General features: G+C 42.2%; 2 protein-coding genes across 2 annotated transcripts; both read left to right on the plus strand.

Annotated features, from left to right (window-relative positions):
• Positions 1-206: 206 nt before the first annotated feature.
• On the plus strand, positions 207-9,015 carry si:ch211-236d3.4 (protein FAM107B). The gene is made up of 4 exons (XM_067242193.1): positions 207-385; positions 3,917-4,148; positions 7,369-7,528; positions 7,692-9,015. The coding sequence occupies exons 1-4, from the start codon at positions 310-312 to the stop codon at positions 7,806-7,808; spliced, it is 585 nt and encodes a 194-aa protein (XP_067098294.1). The 5' UTR covers positions 207-309; the 3' UTR covers positions 7,809-9,015.
• Positions 9,016-15,100: 6,085 nt separating this feature from the next.
• Positions 15,101-24,547, plus strand: ccdc3b (coiled-coil domain containing 3b). Its single transcript, XM_067242183.1, has 3 exons — positions 15,101-15,646; positions 19,895-20,069; positions 22,957-24,547. The coding sequence occupies exons 1-3, from the start codon at positions 15,291-15,293 to the stop codon at positions 23,251-23,253; spliced, it is 828 nt and encodes a 275-aa protein (XP_067098284.1). The 5' UTR covers positions 15,101-15,290; the 3' UTR covers positions 23,254-24,547.
• The last annotated feature ends 247 nt before the right edge of the window (positions 24,548-24,794 follow it).

The following is a 24,794-nucleotide window of genomic DNA, read 5'->3' on the forward strand; positions in this document are numbered from 1 at the left end:
GGGAGGGAGGGAGATAGGGAGAGAGAGAGGGAGGGAGGGAGAGAGAGGGAGAGAGAGAGGGAGAGAGAGGGAGAGAGAGGGAGGGGAGAAGAAGAGTGCGAGGCAGCCACAGAGGGAGGAGGGGCAGGGCAGGGAACGGCCCAGGGGTGGTCATGTGACTGTTCACACGGTCCAGGGCAGGGAGAGGGAGGCATGTTTAAAGGACTGCTGCTTCAGCTCTGCCTCTGACCGGCCTCTGCACAGGGACGTGTTGGCTCTCTGAGACGAGACACACGCACACCCCGGATACACACACGTGCGTGCAGTCAGATGGCACAGAGGGTCACCCAGAGCCTGTACCCGCCTGGCCACACAGGGAGGCCCAGGGACGTGATGGTCAAGTCAGGTAAGAAGAGCGGAGTCATGCAGGCTGTACTCTGACTCTACAAGACCTCCAGGGGTAGGAAAGAAGTACATTCTGAAATACTACACTCATACTGCAGGTTATTGTCATGTGGAAGTTTGTGACATCATATTTGTGGTACTGTAGCTCCAGCGAATCTTTTGTGTTTGTGACATTGACAAAGAAAATGGGAGTATGTGTGCGCTTGAAAATATTAGGATGTCACTGTAATTCTATGTAATTTTGCAATGAGAGCTTCTGTGTTGATGTCTGTTTCATAAAAGCAAACTGACAAAATCAAAGGAACGGACAGCTGACATAGCCGTCTACCCTCCTGAAACTGTAAAACAACTCTAAAAGTGGTGTCTGACATGCTCTTGCATAATCACTTGTTTCCTTTAACATAAAACATGTGTTCCACAAAGCTGAAGGATACATTTAACAAAATGTTGTTTTCACCAATCCTATCACCAGGGTGTGTTTGCTTTAAGAACCACCTCTAGTAGGATGGGATCGGGTCAAATAAACTGTGCCATTGTTCATGTTTGAACAGTTATCAGAGGGTGTGTGTGTGTATGTGGGTGTGTGTGTGCCTGTGGGTGTGTGTGGGTGTGTGTGTGTGGGTGTGAGTGTATGTTTTAAAGCCCTAAATTTGAATAACAGCAATTAACAACTCTACTTTAACAAACACAGTGTTCTTGAACACACTCATGATGCGAACCGTCCAGAAATGTCTCTGCAGTTTCCATTTCATCAAAGTTTTATCTTCAAATTGTGTATCCATTCACTATAGATCCAATGTACTATGTATTGTTACATGTTCATGTTGTCATGCAATATTGTACTATGTTCTGTGATTATATTCTCACCCTGTTCTGAGAGCTTTTGACTGGCCTCAGTGTAAGGTCTATTCTCACAGCTTGTGTTGTGTTTGGCTGCTGATAGAAAGTTGGACCTCCTAGCCTTTTTAATGATAATGACTAGATGCAAGCTCAGACTGAATTTCATGGCACATCATCAATCTGCATTCACAGTGTATTATGGGAAACATGCCTCCCCCACTCAGCCCCCTTGAGAACCTGGTCGTTTTAGGCATCCTAGGGTCTAAGCTGATGTTACCAAGGCGACAGCCAGTGTTTCGTTTGTATACAAGCTGAGACCTCTTTCACCCTGGGGCTTTTTCACCCCCAAGATGCATAGCGTCATGAGACGAGACAGGAATGAAATTACTGGGTTTATAGGCAACTGCATCATTAGGCTAGGGATGTAGCTCAGCACAGTAGACTATGACTATACTGAAGTCAAGTTAGTGGTGTTTTGCTCTTAATCTATATATATGTGTCCTCATATAGTGGTATTCAATAGTGTGTAGTGAAAAAATTGGGCAGACAGATTCTAAGAGTGACTGAATAATGGGAGTATGGTCATCCAGCTCCTACACTGAGCATCAGTTTGAATCCTTCCACCAGACACACCAGTAAATATAGAATTTCTCATGCTGTTCCCAGATTATACGAAAATGCATCACAAAGCCCTGGCCAGATGTAATTGAATGACAGCAAATCACAGAGACATGAGTAACTTGCTATGGAATGATGGACCCATTAGCTAGCTTGCTTGTTTTATATATCAAATCAATTCAACCACAATATAGACCCAAGACTGTCTGTGTATGGCTGTCTGGCTACAAGTATGTGACTCCGTATGTAAGCTTTATCTTTAGAGGCTGGCCAGTTTACTTTCATAGAGCTTAGGCAAACGTTAAATATGGAGGATTATAGACTTGATTGAAATCATAAATGATGTGATGATTCTGATTCTGATTCTGATTCTGATTCTGATGTCACTGGCCTAAAACATTTACCTACACTCTCTCTTGTGCCTTGATGCTCTCTTTGAGTCCTCACCTCTGTGTTCGCTGTAGACTTAGCGCCTACCCTCTTTCCTATTCAGGTTCTTCCTATTTTTGTTCTGTGTCCAGTCCTGTGTGTCCAATTGATTCTCTTTCATTCATTGGTCAGTGATATGGTTGTTCTAATCATCACTTTAAAGACACAGGCTGGGTCTCCTGGCTTGGCTGCCTGTAGGTTTCGCTCAGGCTGAAACAGAGGCTCTTACAGGACATTCCTGGTTTTCAGTCACTTATGAATGGCTGTTCCCCACTAACGTGTTTTATGAGCTAGAAATGCACAACTTATTAACTAGTTAAACAAACACAACATAGAATTGTATTCTGCTGTGCTCTTATTCAGAAATACATCAAGGAGCAGACTTACTGCTAACCTGACTACTAACAAACTAACATTTGATCATCTGTGTTTACAAGGGCAACATCAGATTTGTCCATCTAGTTGCATCATATATACTGTATAGACAGTCGACAATAATTTAGTTTTTCAGTCCCAAAGTCAACTACTCTCCTTTTAAATCCATCATCAACATACTCTCAAAGCACTGATTGGGAAGTGCTGAGACAAGACAAGCAGAGCTCATTTCATTTTTCTGAAATATTAAGTAGCGGAGATGGGTCTGGTTTCACTTGAGAAAGGCGAGTCATTGTTGCGTGCTGGCCTGCTTGCGTATGACACCTGATCTCTCTGTCCAGAAACACTTTGACTGGGATCAGGTGCCTAATAATCTGGATCCTCTAGGAAGAGACAAACTGAAATGAAATACAGTCGAAAGAAACTACAGTCATATCTGTAAGAACGGAGACTGCCCGGAGATACAACTCTCTCCCGTTTACGTACATCTATTTCATGTTCGAAAAGCAAAACCTATTCAGTTCTGCTGGCCAATAGTTCCACATAGAACACTGAGGAGTGGTCACGCCACTGAGCCCCATTCACGTCACTCAAGTTTAACCTTTACAGAGTGGCTAATGATTTACTTGGTGAGTCAAGATTCAATGAGCCTGGCATTCCCTATTGGGTTTACATATTGTATGTTTGCTTTACATTGAAGTGGTAGGGTGTAACACAGACTGTAAGAGTAAAAGAAAGAAAGAGGGAGAGAGAGAGAGAGAGAGAGAGAGAGAGAGAGAGAGAGAGGGGGGGGGGGGGGGGGGAGCAAGACAGGGAAATGGGACATGGAATCAGTCTGTGGAATCACCTGCAGTTCCTCAGCTGGAGGCTGGTTAATGAATGTGACTGAGCAGGAATGTGTTTCTCCTCTCAAGCTGATCCAGATGTCCCGTGGCAGGACAGAGGCTTCGGATGCTTGTTAAACTGCACGTACGTCAGGCTTTTCTGGGGAGAGATTTGGTTGACATTCACACAGTCTTCTTCTGACACGGATCATGTGAATCGTCGACAAAATCGAAAATCAAAAATCGAATCCGCCCCTCTTTCCTTTGAAAACTCCTCCCATATTTGCTTCGTTTGTTGCTCTCTCTATTTGGATGCTTGTGTAAAATCTCTCTCCCCCTCTCCCCCTCTCCCCCCCTCTCCCCCTCTCCTTTTCTCCCCCCCCCCCCTCTCTCCCCCTCTCTCCCCCCTTCCCCCCCCCCCTCTCTCCCCTGCCTGTGTGCTCCAGCGTCGGCCTATGCAGACCTGCAGTGGGAGCAGATTCCCGCTCACGATGGCAGCCAGAAGCACCGTCAGGCCCATCCCCAGGGGGAGCCGCCCCATGCCTCCAGCTACGTGCCCCAGCCAGATTACACGGAGGCTGAGGATGATCTCATCAAACCCAAAAAGCTCGTTAATCCAGTGAAATCCTCCAAAAGCCACCAGGACCTCCATCGAGAACTGCTCCTGAGTCACAAACGGTACAAACATTCACCCACATCATCTAATTATGGGTCTTTGTTTACAAACAAGCAAATAGCTTTTTAAAGAGTTATGATAACGTTTGTGGGTGCGTATGCATGCGTGTGCGTGCCTGTGTGTGTTTAAGTGTGTGTGTGTATATATATGTGTAAGAAGGAGAAGGGACTAATCTGAGCAATCTATTATATTTAATTCTCTTTCAGTTGTCAGTTGTTTTTGTAATAGCAGATTTTTTTAATTGCAGTGACAACGTCAAGATTAAGTAATATTTGTGAAAACAGTACAGTCAGGAATTTGTATAAATGTAATACATAATAAAAAAGAAAGTATATAATACTTTAAACATAAAGAATATCAGGACAACTGACCATAATACAATACAGTCTAATGTTACTTTATTACCCTTCTAGAAAATTACACAAAACAGTCTTTACCTATTTACTGTATTTGAAGGTCTGAGTACAAAGCAGCATAAATCCTGCCATGTGTTGATGAGAGAACATGTTGTTGATGAAGCAAAGGTCTCAAATGAGAACGTAGGAAACAGGATGTTTGACCAATGCCAGATTTAGAAATGAGAGATAGTGGTAGAAAGCCCCATGGGATTTGAAATGGTTGCAGAATTTAGCAACAGTTTAAGCAACATCATTTAGCCAGTTCAAACACACGACAGTAACATAGCAGTACAGTACCATTTTGCTAGACAGCTTTAACCTTGCACTGGTTGGTACAGATTAATGGTTGGTACAGATTAATATTTTATAAAGTAACATAACCATAGTCCCCATAACTCATATCAAGGTTACAGTGTAAAGTCAGGATAAAGAGAAGCCCAAATACTAAAGATCTTTTAGGTCTCTTTGACAGTTTGTTCTCCCAGTTTTTAAAGCACCAACAACTAGTAAACGAATGTGGGGTTGATAGGCCCCAGTTGTTGCAAGGTATCATCCCAGCACAGTACCAGCCTGTATCACTGTGTTTTGGAAACTGGTCAAATCCCCAAACAGGAGCTCTCAAGCTCACCATGAAGGGAGAGTGCGGACTCCATCCTTTCAGAGTGGGCAACAGAGACCCTTTATCCCCCTCTAGTCCTGCTGACTCACTGCCAAGGAATGGTAGGACTCCAGAAAAACAGCCTGTGAACAACTAAAAAGCTTTTAAATCAGAACAATGGAAAATATGATTTGGTTAGGTGAACAGTTAGATGGATTCCGATTTAGCAGGGCCAGACCAATTGGTCTGGGTTCATAACTCTTGTACTGTAATCACTGTGATGAAAACCTGTTAGAAATATGAACTCACACATTCTGCAGCCTCTCTCCTGTAATCAGAGACTTATTGAATATGTCCACTTCCCACATTTTGAAGTAGAATGAGGGAGGAGAAGTCCAGCGACCTGGTGTACTGTGAAGGCTTAGATCATGGATAACTGCTTTCATCCACATCACAACTCTCCCCCTGGGCTTTCATCCACATCACAACTCTCCCCCTGGGCTTTCATCCACATCACAACTCTCCCCCTGGGCTTTCCTTTGGTGCACTTTAATTTACCACCGTTCATCATAAATATAAAAGGCACCTAATCGATGGCATGTTTGCCCATGATCAGATGTTTTATTGTCTCTTGGATGTGTGTACCGACACACACACACATACACACACACATACACACACACACACACACATGCACAACATCAGCCATCCATTAGGCAGATAATCAGAGGTAAACTGGCAGGGTTCCATGCCTGCAATTAAGCATCTATCTGCAGGGTTGGCAGTGGCACCGGAACAGAGAGGGACATGGCTGTAAGAGTCAATGCCCAGAGGAGGCAAACTGTGCTGAAGAGAGAGGAGGGGGGGGGGGGGTAACAGTGCTAAGGAGATAAGCCACAACACAGTGATGGGAGTGCAAGAATTAGGTCATCAACAACTGAACACAATCTCCCAGATTGAGTAGTCTGTTGCTCTCTTTCTCTCTGCCGCTCTCTGTCTTTCTCTCTCTCGTTCTTTCTGTAATTCTCTCTCCATCTGTGTCTTCCACTGTGTCTTCTCTCCTTTCAAAATGCTGTTCCTCTCTCTTTCTCTGCCTCTTTCCTGATAAGGCTTCTTGAGCCATTGAGTGGCACTGATGCCTGAAATCTGAGGTGAAGATAGAAAGGAAATCTAGTAAGAAAAAAAGAAAAAGAAGAAGAAGAAAGAAAGACAAAAAACACAAAACAACATCTAGGGAGAAAAAACCAAGATGGGGTTCAAATGTCCTCCCAGCTAACAATGCTCTGTGGCAACAGAAGAAACATGAGTCTTTCTATGGATTTCTTTAAGTGAGGAGTCCGTGGTCCCAGGGTCTCTGATTGACGTAAGTAGGTTCAGATATCACCTCCTCTCACAATGCTATTCTTGTTCTCAGCCATGGGTAGCAAAACACCCTCTATGGATTACTTTTGCATTCACTTCTGTAGCAGTAGATTTGATATTCTGTATTGGTACTGTTTTCCCACATACTGCATAATGAAAAAACTGTGTGTGTGTTTGTGTTTGTGTGTGTGTTAGGATGCTGAAGGAGGCAGAATCCTAATTGACTCCGTGTTTGTTTGTCATGTTCTTTCCTCTCTATGGAGTTGTGTCATGGACATGGACTAAATTAAAGCAAACATTAATTACACCTCCCCCAGTGTACCAACAAAATTCACCTCACAAAATACTGTGACTGCACTTATTTTCAGAGTGAGTCATTGAATTAACAGTCACACATAGGTGAAAGTAGTATGAGAAAGAAAGAATGAGATAAAATAATACGGAATAAATAGTTCTGGGTTTGTTTTGTGGTGCCATAGGCACAACACAAAGAAGTACACCTTTCAAACTATTTTCACCACACTTAATGACATGCAAGCGAAGAACGGAATGGGCCTGGAGATCCAGGCCAGTCGATAAACGTAAACCCTCATTGGAATCAGTCATGCTAATATATTTTAGTGTGTCTGACTAGTACTTGTGTCATACTGTTCATTGATTTCTATCCTTGTTGTTTGTCATCTGGAAAAAAACACTGCTGAATACGGCAAGATTGCCCCCTGCTGGAGAGTCAGCAATCGTAACAAAAACGCTAAATGCTTTTCTGAAATATTCGGTGCTTTTTTCTCTCTTTCTTTCTTATGTTTTACTAAATTTTCTCTCTTCCATGCTGTCCTGAATGGGGGCTGCTTCTTCTGCCGGCAGAGGTGGGGTGAGTGTGGAGACCAAGCCCGAGCTGCAGCGCGTGCTGGAGGCCAGGAAGAGGGAGCAGATGATCAAACAGAGAAAAGTGGAGGATGATGCCAGGAAGAAGGTCTCTCCTCTGGAACAGGAGCTCCAAAAGAGGCACAAAAAACTGGAAGAGGTATGAGATATCAGTCCATCTCGGCGCCAGGCAGGCAGGCAGTCAACGGCTTTTGATACAAAATATATAAAATATGTCTTTTTAGCCAGAGTATATCAGTTCAGTGAGAAGGCTTGTCTTGTCTCAAGGCAAAAGACTGAACCGTCTTCTGTTTCATGTTCAGCTGGATAAGGAGCAGGAGAAGCTGGAGGAAGAGACGGGGAGAGCGCCGGAATTTGTCAAGGTCAAGGAGAACTTGAGACGCACGTCATTCCACAGTAAAGGAGAGAAAGAAGTGTAGAGACCAAACTGACATGCTGGAGACTGCTGGAGGTCATACACATACAGTGTGAGGACATTCAGGACTGCTCAGAGACTGGGCACTGGGCTGCAGTGAGTGCAAAACTCAAGACAACCGCTGGGCACTCTTCTTCCTGCTGTAAGGACTACCTGACAGTCTGCAAATGCCTTCACTATCACACTGAAAGACTCTATACAGGACTGATGCTTAGCAGTGGTAAGGCCGTATGAGGTTGTGACAGGATAGAGAATGTGAGGAAGAGGGGCCATTCAGTAAAATAGACAGAAAGGGTTTGGTCCATGTCCAATTCAATACCCAAATGATCTCTGTATGTCAGACTATGCTGCTGTACACTGTTAAGCATGATAACCAGATTCAGTGTGTAAGCTAATGTGAGCAGATCATTATTTTGGGGCATTTTTTGGTGAGATGTTATCTTTGGTCTAAGAGCTGTGCGGCCGAAAGAGCAGGAAAGAGAGAGAGAGAGAGAGAGAGAGAGAGAGAGAGAGAGAGAGAGAGAGAGAGAGAGCTTGCTAATGAACTGTGACAAGAACACCCTAGTGTAAATGGGGTGGTTTTTATCTTAGTTAGAGATCAAGTTCTTGGACTAATCCTTAATCATCCTCCCTGCGCTGGTTATTTCAAGTTCACATTCACTGTGTGGCATTGACAAACCACATTTGCCCTTCAGGAGCTAATGTTAGATTGAGCGTATTTATGTGTGTAAAAGAAGTCAGTATTATATACTTGTTTGTATCTATTGCTTAACAGTTAGGTCTAGAGCTCAGGGCTGCAATGACTGTCAAGCTAATGTGTTCGATGAGACCAAACTAAAGCTGGTGTTCAGAGCCAGTATATCACAATTCAGTTAATCATTTGACGATATTACTTTCCATTTGAAACTGTTTATTGTTGTCAAGAATCATGTTCTCGTAAACAGACTACTCAAGTACACATAAATGTTAACATTATTTTCACTTCTACAAGGGTAATGGTTGTCTTATGCTAATCTACTTTACAAAATTATACATCTGGTATATGAGTTTGATATGGCGTTGAAAGATGTGTTGTCCCTTTAAGTGCCTTCCTATTACAAGCCATCAGAATGAATTGTTACAAAACAAGGACAACAAAATCCCACTATTGTACATAAAATCTTCAGAAAGTTTGACTGCATCTCTAGCACAATATAAGACATGTTGCTCTGGCTGTGTGTATCTTTCAGAGACATGAATCACAAGACTCTGTCTATAGTTACCTATATCTATTGTTATACACACTAAAGCAATGAGCTGAGATGTTTTTTTATTTCATTTCAAAATGATTGAATGGCACTTTAGAAATTATTATGAAGTGATTTCATAATAAAGAGAAATAAGAACATCCTGATACAAACTTGTTTTGGGGATTAGATGTTGTCAAATATTTGCCTTTAATGAGTCAAAAAGCCACTTAAGATTGTTTATACTGATTTAAAACATTAGAGATTGAGACTTTCAGCTCCTTTTTGGGCTCATTTGGTGGTGTTGGATCACAAACACAAAAACGAAAATAATATTAAGTGATTCGGGTTATCTAAATGGCTTTTACAATGACACAATGATTGTTTTGATTAACATAGGTTTATATGTATGTTTGTATGTATAGAAGTTCTATATCACATTACAATTAAAAAAACAGTGAATACAGAACTGAGGTTGGGTTGTGTCTTTCCAAGAAACAAAAAAAATACCTAACACTTCATTTGACTACTATGTGCTTTCATTTGGTCTGGTAACATCTTCCTTTTCAATAAATAAATGATGTTCATGAGATCGATGAGGTGCTCGTCCCCGTGTCTCCTTTAAGCACAGTGGCTAAAGGTTCTAGAAACATCGTTCCATCCATCAGCATGCACCAGTGAGTTTGCCACGGCATATCAAGTTAAGGCCTCTCTATTGGATCCATTTAGGCAGAGCCAGGAAGGAATCTCCAGTGCCAGACAACCACAAAGAACATAGGGGACTCAATGTGCCACTTCCAGTGGAATGTTACAAACCAGAGAGAGTAACACTCAGCAGCAGGTAGCCGGTTGGAGATGTGGTCAGTTGACACCAGGGCAAGTAAACACACACTGAAGTTTGGAGGACAGAGAGTTGGAGCTAATCTCATAACCTCTTCATGACCTCTGACAAAAACCCTCCGGCAAGTTTAATGGTATACGGTCTATTATTCAACCGTATTCAACTATGTGTTCTGCTTTTGAAAATGTTCCAAAGCATACAGTCTAGGTGGCGGCTGTGGGCCATTTAACAGAGAGCTAATGACATGATGACCGTGAAATATAGAGATCAGTATTGGCATGTTCCAAATTCAGACAGAGGAGACCAAAGTAGAGGTATGTGCCAAGTATGGCAGGGCGGTGGTAGACACATCGCTCATTGCCCTCACTTACTTATTTGGCCCCTTAAATATGGGAGCAGGGAAACACTACACCCTGCATCACAGGCACTTTATCCTCAAATCACTGGATCACTTCTCTGTTGGCCTCCTCTCCAAAAATCTTCAGGATCCAATTTGTTGTGCTCCGGTAAACAGGACCCAAATAGTTAGTGTAGCCTTTAGTCAGCCTGAACTGAATAGTTGGCAAACTGAATGTCAACATGTAGTAAACCTTCATAAGAACATCCACAAGGTGTGCGTATGCTGTCATCAACTCTTCACCATCCTGCAGCTGTAGCTCCTGATGTGTGCCCCAATATCAGTATCGGATGTACTTTATCTATGATCTCAGCATCTACATTTACATTTAGTCATTTAACAGACGCTCTTATCCAGAGCGACTTACAGTAAGTACAGGGACATTCCACCAAGGCAAGTAGGGTGAAGTGCCTTGCCCAAGGACACAACGTCATTTTGCACAGCCGGGAATCGAACTGGCAACCTTCTGATTACTAGCCCGATTCCCTAACCGCTCAGCCACTTGACTCCCTCTATAGTATCTAAATCTGACTTGATGATAATGGCCTCGTTTAACTAACCAGTGACTTAGTTTATCTATGTGTCCTCCTGTGTGTTAAACTGTTTGCATGACTGAGTGGGACTTCTGCTCGTCGGTTCGTCTGGTGGCAGCATGATTGTGATTTCATCTTCGTCCTGTCCTATTCTTACAGTTTATTTGACATGAATACTAAGCTGTTCATGCCTCATCTACCAGGGGAATGGAGGACACAGCTAGGTAATTAGAGCCCCGTCCTTGGCCAAATTCCATCTGTAAAGAGTAGATTGCACACATGCTCACCCACACACACACATACACACACACTCGCTGCATTGACAATGTCAGAGATGGCAAGAGGGGCGTGGTGTTTTCTAAGGTAGCATACAAAGTGCTAGGGATTTTAGGGGCACAACACTGGTGTGCATGAGAAGGGATGGGACTGCGTGTAGACATGACTGTGACACTGCTGGCCGCGCTGTTCATGATGACCTACATCTGTGAGGCAGGTAAGTCATTCCTGTTTACCCTGCACCTCTCCAGCCAGGAGGCCACAGGAGCGACGGGGGACCTATCAGCCGTCCCTTATCAGTAATACGCGATTCAAGCTCACGTCACGCTACAGTGCTTCCATGTTTTCCCAGCCCTGCTGAGGAAATCGACAGCGGTCGCCTTCCTCCGACCACCCAGAGAGAAGCGGTCTGCAGAGTGCTTCCACGCAGGCTGCAGCATGGAGGACAGTGAGACGGAGGAGCTGCTGGAGGCCAACTTTGACTATGTAAGTTCCCCCTGCCACACACAGCGCTGTGGAGCCACGTCTGAGGGACGTAGCCAGGATCCAGACACAGTTGGAACCTCATCCTTCTGGAGAGATGCTTTCATTCAAATCTTGATGTCAAGTCGTAAAAAAAAACACATATTGTGATATCTGAGCACAAGCAATTTTCCTATAAGAAAATGATGTGACATAGAACACCAATGCGTAGGCCTGTTTTCCATATGTGTGAATTGTGCATGCAACCAACAACTAAACGAAATGTTTTTACTTGAATTTGTTCATCATAGTATGAGAAACTTGAACAAATAAAGGAAAATACAGGACATCTGTGTCATCCTGCTATTCTGTGCTATGAACAAAAGTATGTAATGTAATCTGCCTAAGATATGCAGGCAGCACCAGAGTCCTGACATATGAGTATAGGGCCCTCAGACAACGCCAGGTCAGGACATTAACATGGACTTTGTGCATCTGCTCAAAAGATCACATTACTGACCTTAGAATGCGACTGACTGGTCAAAGGGTTGCGGTCATACTGTGCCATTGGGATACGGAGTATTATCACTCCACTTATGAAACTCTTTGAAATGTTTTGACTTTTGTGGACCTTTTTTTGTCATCTACAGGAGGAGAGTTCCCAGGTGCAGCTAAATGGAGTTGCGGAGGTAGGAGGAAATGTGTTTTCCAAGCAGTAATACCAGGCAATCCTAGGCCATATGGCATGCTGAAATGTATTGTTTTCTGTGTGTTGCCACCAGAGCCCTGGTGGTGAGACTGTGCTGGAGGAAGGTTCAGGGATGTAGCCTTGGGGACATGGCATTACAAGTGGTACATCAAGTCTTCAGTGCTGAAGAATCTGGATGTGTGTGGAAAGGATGGGTCATGTAAAATACAGATATTAAGACTCAAGACAAAATAATTAACGTTGATCTTCATCTCGTGTGTCACTGAGACAAACTTTTTAATGGGACTTCTGAGAATGGAAGGTATTTTGAAATGGCATTCTATTTGTTTCTCTACTCTGTCAAAAGACTTACATTTATTAAAGTGTTTATGTCTACTTCCTTCTCTAACCTAAAGGTCCATGCGTCACTGGTTTTAGATTAAAGTTTACGTCTGCTTACATGCATACATGCATGCATGCACTTTGGTGCTTTGAAAGAATGGTGCTAAACACCTTTTACATCCATTGTCAAATGTATCAATTCACAACCAGTAAATGTAATCACATAGGTACATTACTTCATAAGCCATGCTATTGCACTAAAAATGTCTTATATTTCATAACATTTTGCAATGCGTCTAACAAAACATTAACAGTGATGCTAATCTAATATATTTCTCGAATCACTAATTATAGCAAGCTAACCCTTTTGTACAAGTTTAATAAAATAAAAAACATTTAAAAAATCTGGCACTTGATTTTTTCTTTACTTGGCTGCCCCCTCATGGTGTCATTTTACACAGCAATCAGAACGTCAAGACGTTGAAAATCCAACATCTTAGATTCATGTGTTCAAAAATAGTCTTAGTTTGGGATGAAAAATGTACACAACTGCAGTCAACTGTATCCCATTATAGTATATATTGTGAGAAAAGTTATTCTAATTTGTTTTTTTATATAATGCATTAGGCTAAATGCGTATTATAAACAAGTGGTAAGACTTTTCTTTTTTTTTTTATCGCTGTGCGAACTGTAGGAGGTATGGGAGCTTGTCAGCTATACCGTGGGAGAGGCAATGCTCTAGTAATTGGGGAGATGGAAGAATTCCAGGACTGGGACACAAGGCGCTGGGAGAGAGAGGGGAGCGAGACTGCAGGCTGGAGAATGAAAAGCACACATTCTCATCAGTAAAGAAACCGCTGTGATGTCGGATAAAATCGTTCACAATTCATATCTGCGATGAGTCAGTCCCGTGGTTCTGATGGGAGAATGTGGGACGGAATTAGTCGGCTTGCCATGTAGTTGTTAGTGTTACGGTGCAGCACGTAGACCGCAGCTGTTTCAGAAATGATATAGCCAGCGGTAGAGAGAGGCAGCAGAGTAGTCCTTTAATCACTTCGCTATCCACTAGGGGGCATTAAAGATCCTCCAATCCTACTGAAGCAATAATCCATTTTCATTTGACCGTCCGTTCCCCACTACCACCTCCTCCACACCCGTGTAGACCTACTTTTGTGTTCATAGACTTGGCTTGTGAATGGGTGTTAGAAGTTGCTAGGAATCCCGGGCCCTGTGATAAAATATATGTCCAGGCCCACCTTCTGACCCTATGTCAGAGCCCACACTTCTTTACTTTAACTTGAGTGAAAATTAGAAAGTGAAGTCAGCCTACTTTGTCTTTTACCAGAGTGTTTTTAAACATGAGTATCTGTACTTCTACTTGAGTGAAGGATGTGTGTACTTTCTCTGCACCATTGTTACACTGTCATTACACCATTGTTCTACTGTCGTTACTGTTATTATGTTGTTATTATAACACTATAACAATTATCATTACACTGTGACTACACTGTTATTACACTATTGTTACACTGTTATAGGGTTGTTACACCGTTATTATGTTGTTATTACATTGTTGTTGTTTACTGGTATCAGTACTTCATTATTTATTTTTCTGAAAACCTTTTACTTTCACAAATATCTGTACTTTCTACTTCCATTTTCATTAATGTTTCATCTGTATTTGGTGGCATGAGAAATATTATTATTGTCATTGCACTCCTTTTTTCATTTCCTGGCTATCACGCACAACCATAGATGACAAAAGTACACACATCCTTCACTTAAGTAGAAGTACCAATACTCATGTTTAAAAGACTGGTAAAAGTTTAAGTACTTTTCACACAAGTTAAAGTAATGATACCTGAAAAAATCTACTCTCTTTGCCCATCTCTGCAACAGTGTAACAAAAGTGTAATCACAGTGTAATGATAGTGTAATAAGGTTAATAAAATTTTAATAACAACATAATAAATGTGTAACAACAGTGTAACAACAGTTTAATAACAACATTAAAACTGTGTGATAACAGTATAACAACAGTGTAATAACAGCAAAACAGTGTAACAACCGTTTAATCACAGTGTGACAACACAATAATGCATGTGTTTTTCTTTTCAATATATCCATTACAGGTAGATTGATTTGCTACCAAAATATTTGTATTTGGAGGCGCCATGGAGGGTGGGCGACCACCTAGGTTGCATATGCTTAGAAACACTCCTGGATGTAGCCTAATACATGTAGCTGAGATATTACGCTGAATAGAACATTTATAAATATAAGCAAATGAAGTCGCAGTTAAGATTAAAATAATCATATTTCTAATAGTCGGTTATGTGTCACACGTGGACAGCCTAGGAGTTCATTGTGTCTGCCCACTGTGACTGAGGGATACAGGAGAGCGCGTAATATTAGAGCACCATGTTAGACTGTAGAGCTCAGAGGTAGAGGCTGCGAAACACAGCTGAACAAATTTGATCTAACTTAATGAACCCCAGTGCTGGTTTAGTTTTCGGTATTTGTCAGTCACATCCACGCAGTTTTATTCCCTAAGGACTCTAATTGTGCTTACTGTCCACATTTTGGTGACGCGCATTTGCGCACAAGCCTATGGAATACAGTTCGGTCACAGATAGATGAGAATATATTTATCGTGGTCAGTTTTGACTTGATTTGATTGCATTTTATAGTGGCTACGTTTGGTAAACACAATCGCTTGCCATGGAATTATTTCGGGCATTATTTCTGGCGACTTGGATAAGCGGAGTGTGGGGATGCCAGTTTCCCCACGATTGGAGACCGCAGACTGAGGCTTGCCGCGCAGAGCTCGCGGAGATAATCGTTTTCGCTAAGGTGCTCGCGATGCATAAGGACTCGTACAGTGTTTATAACTATCTACCATGGCAGTACGATACGGACCTCTTCTTTTCTGCGGAAATAGAGCTGCAGTGCGACCAGGCGTGGGGAAGCATGCTGGAGGTTCCCGCTGGTTCCAGGTTCAATGTGACCGGATTGGGCTACTTCCCCTGCTACTCGTACAGCGTAACAGAGAACAACTCCTACTACTTTTTCCTTAGGTGAGAAACTGGGACTTTCGGGGTTTATTCTTCAGCAATCAAAATAGCAATGAATAGCCTATATGATGAAAACAACAGTATTTGAACACTAATGCTCTGTTCATAAAAAGTCAAGGGTCACATTGATTGTTGGTCAAAAGAGTGGTCTAAAGAAGCATTTTAAGTTTTAGGAATGTGTGTGGGTAAGTGTGGGTGCAAGCGCATACAGTCATGTGTGTATCTTTACAGTAGGCCTACATATTTCTCAACCCCTTCAACCACTGACTAACAATGACAGAGCTGGATATATGCAACTCACCCCTTCCCTCCTCAGACACCTGTCTCCCATCTCAGAAGGCTCAGATGAGTGAGATGAACAGCCACTGACTGGAGCAAGTGGATTAGGGTCCTATGATATTGGATAACTGCAACAATACCCACCCTGCATAGATTCCTAGATGCACTGCATTGATTACCCAACACCTGTCACAGGCTCTAGTATGCATAGCATACCAGATGGAGAGAAAGACAAGCAACTGAAATCCTTCATTTGATCCCACATCAAGGCCATATCTGATACCCAACACATCTGTGCTTCTCACTGATATAGTGCCTTACTCTTCCAACTATCAACAACACCGAATGGTCTCATTCACTATTACTCGTAATGTGTGGGACTCCAACCAAAGAGAGGCAATAGGATGAGAAAAGAACACATTCCAGACCATGTCATTATAATAGCTGACTGTTCCCAAGCAGCCCAAGGCTAGATTTCAGACCATCAGAGCTGTGAGTTTACACTCAGTGTGTTGTCACCGCTCCAACAGTGGGACAGACTCTATTGCTTTCCCATCATAGAGACACCCTAACTGAGTTACAGAAAAGATATGAGACTTGTACCAACAGGTTTAAGTGCAGCTGGCACAACAATGCTCCTCATCTTTTCAGCACCTATCATGGAGAAGTGTGTGGCAGATCAAAGGGGGGTCTTTCCAAGGCAGTCCACCTTAAAGTGAAATGTTATGCAACACCCCACGGAGATCCTATTCCAATAACATTCTTATCAATGTGTTTATAAAGACACGCACAATTGTATTAATCTGATGACTGTGCTTGCTTGATGAGTTATTCTGCACACAAGCAGTTTGGGAACAATCGGTTCTCCACAGTTAGATGTAACTGGATGATGTAACCGGTGTCTCCTGTAGAACAGCCTTAGGCAGGGGCCCACTCCTGATCCTGCATCATCATCCTCCGTCTACAAACATGCCAACATTAACCCCAGCTACGGATCCATCATTATAAACAACCTGCCACGGGCCAAGGACAGCCCAATTTAGCTGCTTACAAAGATTAAGCTGGTAATTAAGACTCAAATGAAACAGACCGAAACAGTTAAATGTAATGTGATGTTGTTTACGTTCACTCAAGTGAAAGAAGAAAGTTAGTAAACCATTGCCAGGCACTGATGCATGTCATGGCAATTTCCTTTGAGAAACGCAGAGACTGAGGGTGGCTAGATGTTGTCTGGGTGGAAATCATTGTCTTAAGCATTTTAGACCACGAGTTGTAAAGATCAACTCTACTCGAATCTTTGAACAGAGAACAGTCTCCTGTTCCAGCATGTATTGTTCTTAGAGTTCTGCAACACTGAAGGCTCTTAGGCGCTGAATCAGCAACCAAGTGCTGAAAAGTTTCCATCAGGGTCTCCAGTGGGCTCCCATTTCCTGTAATAGTCCCCCTTAACAACATTGTCTGAAACAGAAACAGCCTCTCCCAATCAATCACGAAAACTGGTGCCCAGGACAGGACGAAGGGAAGTTTAACATAGGGGAAAATGCAATGAGGGATTTCCCACAGGACCCAAAATATAGTGTGCTTCAGAGGTCTGCCTGTCTGTGCCACATGCTAGCTAGCACAAAAATCACCACCAGAACGGCTGACTGCTAAGCAAAGTGATGGAAATGATTATTATTTTGGGTGATTGTATGCTTGTGTAAAGCAGATTGAACCACGGTTATAGCTGTGCTGTTTTACGGTTCATGAATTGGTGAAGACTTCAGAGTTTATCTTTTTGCTTTCGTCTTGGCAGATGTAGTTAAGGGGTCATGGCAGCCATTAGTTTCTCTCAAGGGTGTCTCCACAAGTTCAGTTCATAAATCTCAGTGCAGTGGAGCTGGACAGGGAGCATCACAAGACACAAGACTGTTGGCCCTCTCTGATAAAGAGGGGTTGTTGGTGTGGAGCTGTTTATTGTGAAAGTTACAGTAACATATGAGATTTATTGGTACATGGAATTGAAATGTCGATGATGACCTTTTTCGTCTCACGGCCTCCTTCAGCATGTGGGAATGTGTAGACTTGGGTATCACTCTGCAGGCTTTTTTAGACCATTTTTATGCCCAGTGTTTGGCTCAGGTATGTCGCAAATCCCAGCGGTTCTCTCCAGTTTACCTCTTTCAATGATTGTTTGGTATGTGGTTGAACCATGAACCAACCAGCCAGCTGGTTCCATTTTGGCAGGGGCAAATCTCACCAGTCAAACCATCACGAAAAATCCAACGAAATAGAAGAAAGGCTGCATGGAAACATTAATTAAAGCAATATGCTCTTGACCAAACAAGGTTACAACGGGAGACAACCAAAGGGGTTTTCTAGAGCAGGGGTGACAGAGTTTGGAGAATTTGACTTGAGACATGGAAAGGGGTCTGAGAGTGTGGTGTAATCTCTCTAGAGACCATTCAATTTTACAAACACCGAATAATCCCTAACTACAATCTTACAGATAGTAGGCGGCTTGTGTAATACACAGCTTCATTTATGAGCTAAGTTTAGTGACTTCATGGTCGACTGGTACAGAGACAACACACAGACTTTGGGCTAGGCAGGACAGCACAGAGGCAAATGATCCTGAGAGTGTGCAGCTCAAGTGGTTCAGACACAATTATGTGTCTGCTAAGTGAAATGGAATTTGTGGGAGCTGGGAAAGAATTAAAACCAGTGGAAACAGGCAATTAAGCCATGGTTACTAGCACATGTTGATGTTATTATGTCATCTGGAAGTATTTGATTGGTTTATATGTTGGGCTTTAGTGCAGCAGGGACTAATTGTCTCATGCTTTGGCAATATATCCATCAGGTTGCATGGGAAGACACAGATATAGCACAGTTTCTAGTATGCAGCACAGTAAAATGGCAGAAACAATGAAAATGAATGATCCATATTAATAAACTTAGCACACCGACCATACAAGCATGCATTGTACACACAATACACTCACACCGGATTCTTTGTGGGTTCGTGTGAGCGTGTTATGGCCTGCGAGTTAGATGCATGTGAAGCCATTTGGCTCAAATTAGGCACAGTTAAACATGAGAGGGTGTTCATCCTTTGAATCCTCTGTCTCTGTCCCCAATGTTGACCCCTTGTATATCTGCTTATACAAGAGCTGCTGTAGTCCATCAACAGTATCCTTGACCCTCCGCTGTTTGGGGTCAGACAAAACATGGCAATATATGCACAAACACACGCACCAGATACAGGCTGACACAGTCTTACAAGCAAACTTCTCACCCTAACGTGTAAACATATAACCTACATGTGCACTATGTTGCCATCATCAGTTTTGATGGCCGTTGAAATAATAATCAAGCTTTTGATGTCTCTGAAGGGAGACACAGTGGAGACCAGATGCACATACTGTTGGATTGTGAATAACAGCATAGAATAAAAAAACAAAATCTATTTGTACGTCAGATAAACACGCAGTTTCTTCTAGTTTTCTCAAATTCTTTCCTTTACAATGATGTCACTCAAGTAAGAGAATAATGGGTCTGGTTCCCATTCTCATGTTTTTAGGAAACAATCAATGGAACATCTTTGTTTTCCTTCCTTAAATCACTTTCATTGGGTCTGATGATTGACTTTAAAGTTTAAAGTCCATATTCGCTGCTATTTAGCAAGGCAAACATGAATGTGAGTAAAAAGTGTAATTTTCCTCAAGCTGGCTTTGGAGGCTAGCCAAAACTAACATTGTAGAAATTAGGGATGTTTTTACAAACGTTTTAGACAATGTGTTGTTTTTTGTCTTCTTCTTGCCCCAGTTTAAAGGCAGGAGATGCAGACCTATTATGTGCCTGAGGACAGATACGGTCTTGTAATAATAATGTGTGAATATACACTTCTCTCACTTTCTCTATTATGCTTTTTTTCTTCTTTCAAGTGTCAGTAACTGCCATCTTCTTTAATACCCTATTCTTTTTCTCCAGGATGGATGAGAACTACAGTATCATCCCCCATGGCGTGAACTTCCAGGACCCCATCTTTCCTGACACTCCGGAGAACAACCGCATGTTCGCCAGCCTCTTTCAGTTCTCCAACTGCACGGCTGGCACCCAGGTCCACACATACACCCCAGAGTGGGAGGCCCAGGAAGACAGCCGGGTGAGCTCTCAGAACCATCCCAAGTCAATCCCTCTTGAGAAAGACAACACGGTGCAGAGAACAGAAGGGGAAGCAAGGGGGAGTCAGGTGGCTGAGCGGTTAGGGAATCGGACTAGCAATCATAAGGTTGCCGGTACGATTTCCGGCTGTGCCAAATGACGTTGTGTCCTTGGGCAAGGCACTTCACCCTACTTGCCTCGGGGGGAATGTCCCTGTACTTACTGTAAGTCGCTCTGGATAAGAGCGCGTCTGCTAAATGACTAAATGTAAGTGTTATAGGATGTTTATAGGATGTTGTATACTGTACAACTGAAGGAGAAGCTTGTAGTGTTTACGTTTTAAGACTATCTAAAAGTAGTTCAAGTGGTTTGGATCAAATACAAATGGGAGACGCTTGTAGAATTTAAGTTTTAAGACAATATCTGAAAGTAGTTCAAGTGGTTTGGATTAAATACACATGGGTGATTCCAAATATGTACCAAAAACAATTATAATATTTCTTTAACTATTGAAAAAAAATCTTCCCCACTGTGCATTTCTTCTTAACCTCAACACAGTTCATCTGTGAGTCTCTGTGTCAGTGTGCGCTAGTGGTGTTGTCTCAAAGTTCTGCCCAGTCCCTTTGTATAAGAAACATATTTTCCATTGCCATGTTTCTGTGCTATTTCATAGAACTGGGGACTTTCTTCGGTGTTCTCTGTTTTCAATCATGTGCTGACGACACAAAAAAAGCTGTCTCTCAGTCTAATTGAAGGAAAAAGAACAAGTTTATGTTTCAAGGTCTAATGACCAGCTCCAAACTCAGATCTCTAATCAAGACGTGAAGCCAAGTCAATGAAGTCATTTCTTTGCTATGATTATACTGTTATTAAGTAATAACAGCAAACAATGATTGGGCCCACTGGCTGGACATGGCACAAAGCAGCCATGTGCTGTCATCACGCACACAGACCAGAATGACTGAAGAGTGACAGACTTTAGTCTTGACATGTGAAACACATGAAATTACTCCTCGCGTACCCTAAAAATGACTGCAGTTGGTTTGCTTGGTTAATGTAGAGTTGCTCTGATGCCCAGGGGGATTCAGTCAACTGAGACACCCATCTGTTTCCTCTCAAGAAGTTTCAATGCATCCTTCTTCTCATTTGGGAAAATGTCACCCTGAGGCTGGGAATCATAGCTTCGTAAAATTGCCATGTTTCGTCACTGTTAATCTGGAGCTGGGACTATACAGGAATTACAAGGAGCATGCTTTGGCTGTGTCTTCCACCATGTTGGCTTGGCATTACTGGCATTATTATTTTATAATTATTTGGTCATTTTGCAAATGTGATTCTGTATTCGCTTTCTTTTGTGCTAAAACTAACCGATGGGACATTCCATCAGAGATAGGTGTATACTGCATCTGCAGGTAGCGAGTACGACCTATCTAAAGATTCAGACATTTTCAAGGGTAGTTAACCAGGTATGTGTCCACAATGGTGTTTGTTGTGCAGAGCCATGAAATCCACCAAAACAATGTCAGTCAGACAAAGGGTTAGACTAAGCTTCAACTGAGGGTAGCTTTGGTCTATGTAAAATACATACCCTGTCAAAACACAGGTTCATTTGAACTCAATCTCTGCTTAGGTTACTTGGAATTCACTGTCTAGCATTACCTTCCTGACCTCTGCAGTCTTTGTAGCACAACTCAGTCCCTTCGGTTGACAGACTGATGTACTAACCAGCGATGGAATACAGCACTTGCAGCAGCCAGCACATTTGCCACTTTTCCTTAGTACAGTACATACAGTGCTACAGTACATACGGTAGTGCTATCCCATTACAGTGGATGTACTTCAGTTCTTATTACCCGTCCATGTGGAAGTATTAGGATCTGAGGGCAAACCCCATGCTTTAGGAGAGATATAGGTTCAGTCTCATCTGTTGTCAATTTAGAATGGAGTTCTCCTTCTCATGACTTCTCAAGCCTTTCGTTACTGTGTATCACAGTATCCTGTGTTACGTCTGTTCATGCTGTAAGGACTTGCTTTAACTCATGCAATTGTTTTAGTGCTGCAAGTTGGTTTGGAAAGCCACACTCGCCCACAGAGTTACCTGGGACCCACTTTGCTTCTGCTCTTAGATCAGGTCTAGGCACAGGCTGCTGTCTAGAAATTGTTTATCAGATACTTAATTTTTCCATGTCCTTAGTTTCCTCCTTTGCGTGAAAAACAATCCTAACAGAAGTTTATTTCTAAATTAATGTTTTTTTCCCCTCTTCGCTTCTCTTTATTCTTCAGACCACAGGCAAGCTTGCCACTAGAGAAAAAAAATAATCTATCCACTTGCGGCTTGCTCAGCCTTAAGCATTGGAATATAGTGAGAGACATATGAGACATACTTCAGCATTGCTGGTCTGGCCATGGAACATCACATTCCAGAAGCCATTAGACCAAGCTTTTGGATGTGTGGTTCCATGGAATGAAAAATCCTGTAGGATAATTCTGTAAAATGTCTTTAGAAATGTATAAATCAGACTGCCAGAATGGTTTCACACCAAAGACAAGTGTGCTAGTTAGTTTTCTGGTACTATTACTGTTAACCTTACAGTGCTGTGATTACCCATTCAATGGACACATCTGTGCAGGCTACTGTACTTTCTTATTAAGATACCATATTATGGCGGTAGATATGGTTTCATTGGCACTCCAAATAATTGATAGCTAATCAAAATAAAAAATAATGATTGCAAATTTTTGACGAATGGAATGTTAGAATCGATGGAACGATGTACACCAGGCCGGTTACTGTATTAATACTGTATACATTGAAATTTACATTTCCCATTTATAATTGTTCTCACTTCCTGTGAATTCACATACTACTTCCTGTCTTCTCCTTTCAGCTGCTGTGTTCGACTGTGCAGAAGGCCTTGTTTGAGGAGGAAGAGCGAGTGAAGACTCTGTCCCAAAAAGTGCGTTTCCTGGAGAAGGCCAACAACCACCTGCGGGACAAGGTGAAGAACATGAAGCGTCTACTGCGCCTGGCCAAACGGGAGACCAAAGACCAGGAGACCCTCAGCCTCAAGCAGCTCCACGACCCCCAGCCTCCACAGCCTCCACAGCCACACCCTCACCAGGACACCACCCAGGACCAGAAGAGACCCACCCTCAAAAAGACCCTGACCAAAAAGTTAAAGTGATTCAAAACAGGCCGTTTAAAATTACTTCCTTACCCACCACTGAAAACACACTTCAGACACAAACATGTTGTGTGAGATGACTGTCAGAGTGAAACACTTGTAAGCAATGGTTGGCGTTGTTTTATTGTCAGAAGTGCAAGAACGTGATTAAGTTGTTTTTCACATATTTCAGTGTCAGAATCCTACACATAAACCTTTAGCATTACATAAGAAATGTTTGGTATTGTGAATTATGCATTGATTGTCATTTTGTCCTGACTTTACTCTCTCATCATTTATCCTCTCATAATTAACCAGTAATGTGGCAGATAAGCATAAACATCACAGACGCAATTTTCCGTTCTGTCTCTACCACAGAAGAAGAAGCACGATCATGCCATGAAAATGTTGGTTTGGATCAAATCGTATTTCCAACCACAAATTCAGACAGCGTTCATGCCTCATTCAAACACACCAATCACTAAAATGCTTCCTTTGGATCATGGCACGTACTTTCAATCCATCATTTCATGCTCTTCACATAAACTCCAACTTTCACTGCCCTGTCAAACTACCCCATCTTATTTCCTACCCGCTCTACTTTGTCTGTCCTCCTACACCACTCTGTCTCTTTTCCTCTCACACAACACTTGCAGTAGATGTTAGCCATCAACAATCTCAATGAGGTATTGTGTTGAGGTTTGCCAGCGGGCCATTCTCTCACCCTGTAATTTGAACACACCTCTCAATCCCAAAACAAGCAGGAGCAAAACACTTTTCCATTCTGCTTGCAGGGGTTTCCCAGCTAACATTAGAGGCCAGTCTTAAGCCAGGTGAAATGCTGCCATGATGCAACACGTTGTTGGGTATCAGAGGGAAAGCCAAGGCAGGAATAAGCTCTGATGCCCTCAAGGCAGTGCTGTCGGTGCCAGGCCAAGGACCTCACACCATACTGCCAGTGTGACCATCAAACCGATTGCATGGATTACCTTTTTATACTAAGAAGTACACATATGTTTTTCTTATTCCAGTATTTTACAAGGGTTTTTTATTAAGTTTTACTGAGTGAAAATTTAGTTTTTATTTGAAACAGGGTGCTGAGCACTCAGTATGTACAGCCACAACCCAATGAGACGTGAGGTGGTGCAATGAAATGTTTCTCTGTGTCAGGACTGAGAGGAGTCCCTCGTTTCCTTTTAGAGTTGTGTTTGGTTTATATGTTTATTATGTTGTCCTTAAAAAACAAATGTCTGGTTTATTTAACCAAGCATATTCACATATGATTAATAATGAAAAATAAACTCATTTTCACTAAGTTGTCTGTTTTGTATTTGACATTAACAAGAAAGAAATTGCATGATAGTTTAGTAAATGGCATTGTTCAAAAAACATATTTATATATTTCACATTAAGGTCACAAGATCAATTATCCTCTCCACATGTATTCAATTTAAAGAATCTGCACACTTGCGTGTTTGTCCATCTTTGGACCTGTTTTAAAGTATGGGAACTATGATTCCTCATCGGGTGAGCCCAACCATCTCTGCTCTCTTACACTGAGG

Source organism: Osmerus mordax, chromosome 1 (assembly GCF_038355195.1).
Source record: "Osmerus mordax isolate fOsmMor3 chromosome 1, fOsmMor3.pri, whole genome shotgun sequence".
In the NCBI taxonomy this organism is placed as follows: domain Eukaryota; kingdom Metazoa; phylum Chordata; class Actinopteri; order Osmeriformes; family Osmeridae; genus Osmerus; species Osmerus mordax.

Excerpts from the sequence above, each read along its gene's own strand:
- si:ch211-236d3.4 (XM_067242193.1), top strand. The coding sequence starts at position 310 with ATGGCACAGAGGGTCACCCAGAGCCTGTACCCGCCTGGCCACACAGGG. Across the intron at positions 4,149-7,368 it reads CTGCTCCTGAGTCACAAACG|AGGTGGGGTGAGTGTGGAGA; the intron begins GTACAAACATTC and ends TTCTGCCGGCAG. Across the intron at positions 7,529-7,691 it reads GGCACAAAAAACTGGAAGAG|CTGGATAAGGAGCAGGAGAA; the intron begins GTATGAGATATC and ends TTTCATGTTCAG.
- ccdc3b (XM_067242183.1), top strand. The coding sequence starts at position 15,291 with ATGGAATTATTTCGGGCATTATTTCTGGCGACTTGGATAAGCGGAGTG. Across the intron at positions 15,647-19,894 it reads TCCTACTACTTTTTCCTTAG|GATGGATGAGAACTACAGTA; the intron begins GTGAGAAACTGG and ends CTTTTTCTCCAG. Across the intron at positions 20,070-22,956 it reads AGGCCCAGGAAGACAGCCGG|CTGCTGTGTTCGACTGTGCA; the intron begins GTGAGCTCTCAG and ends TTCTCCTTTCAG.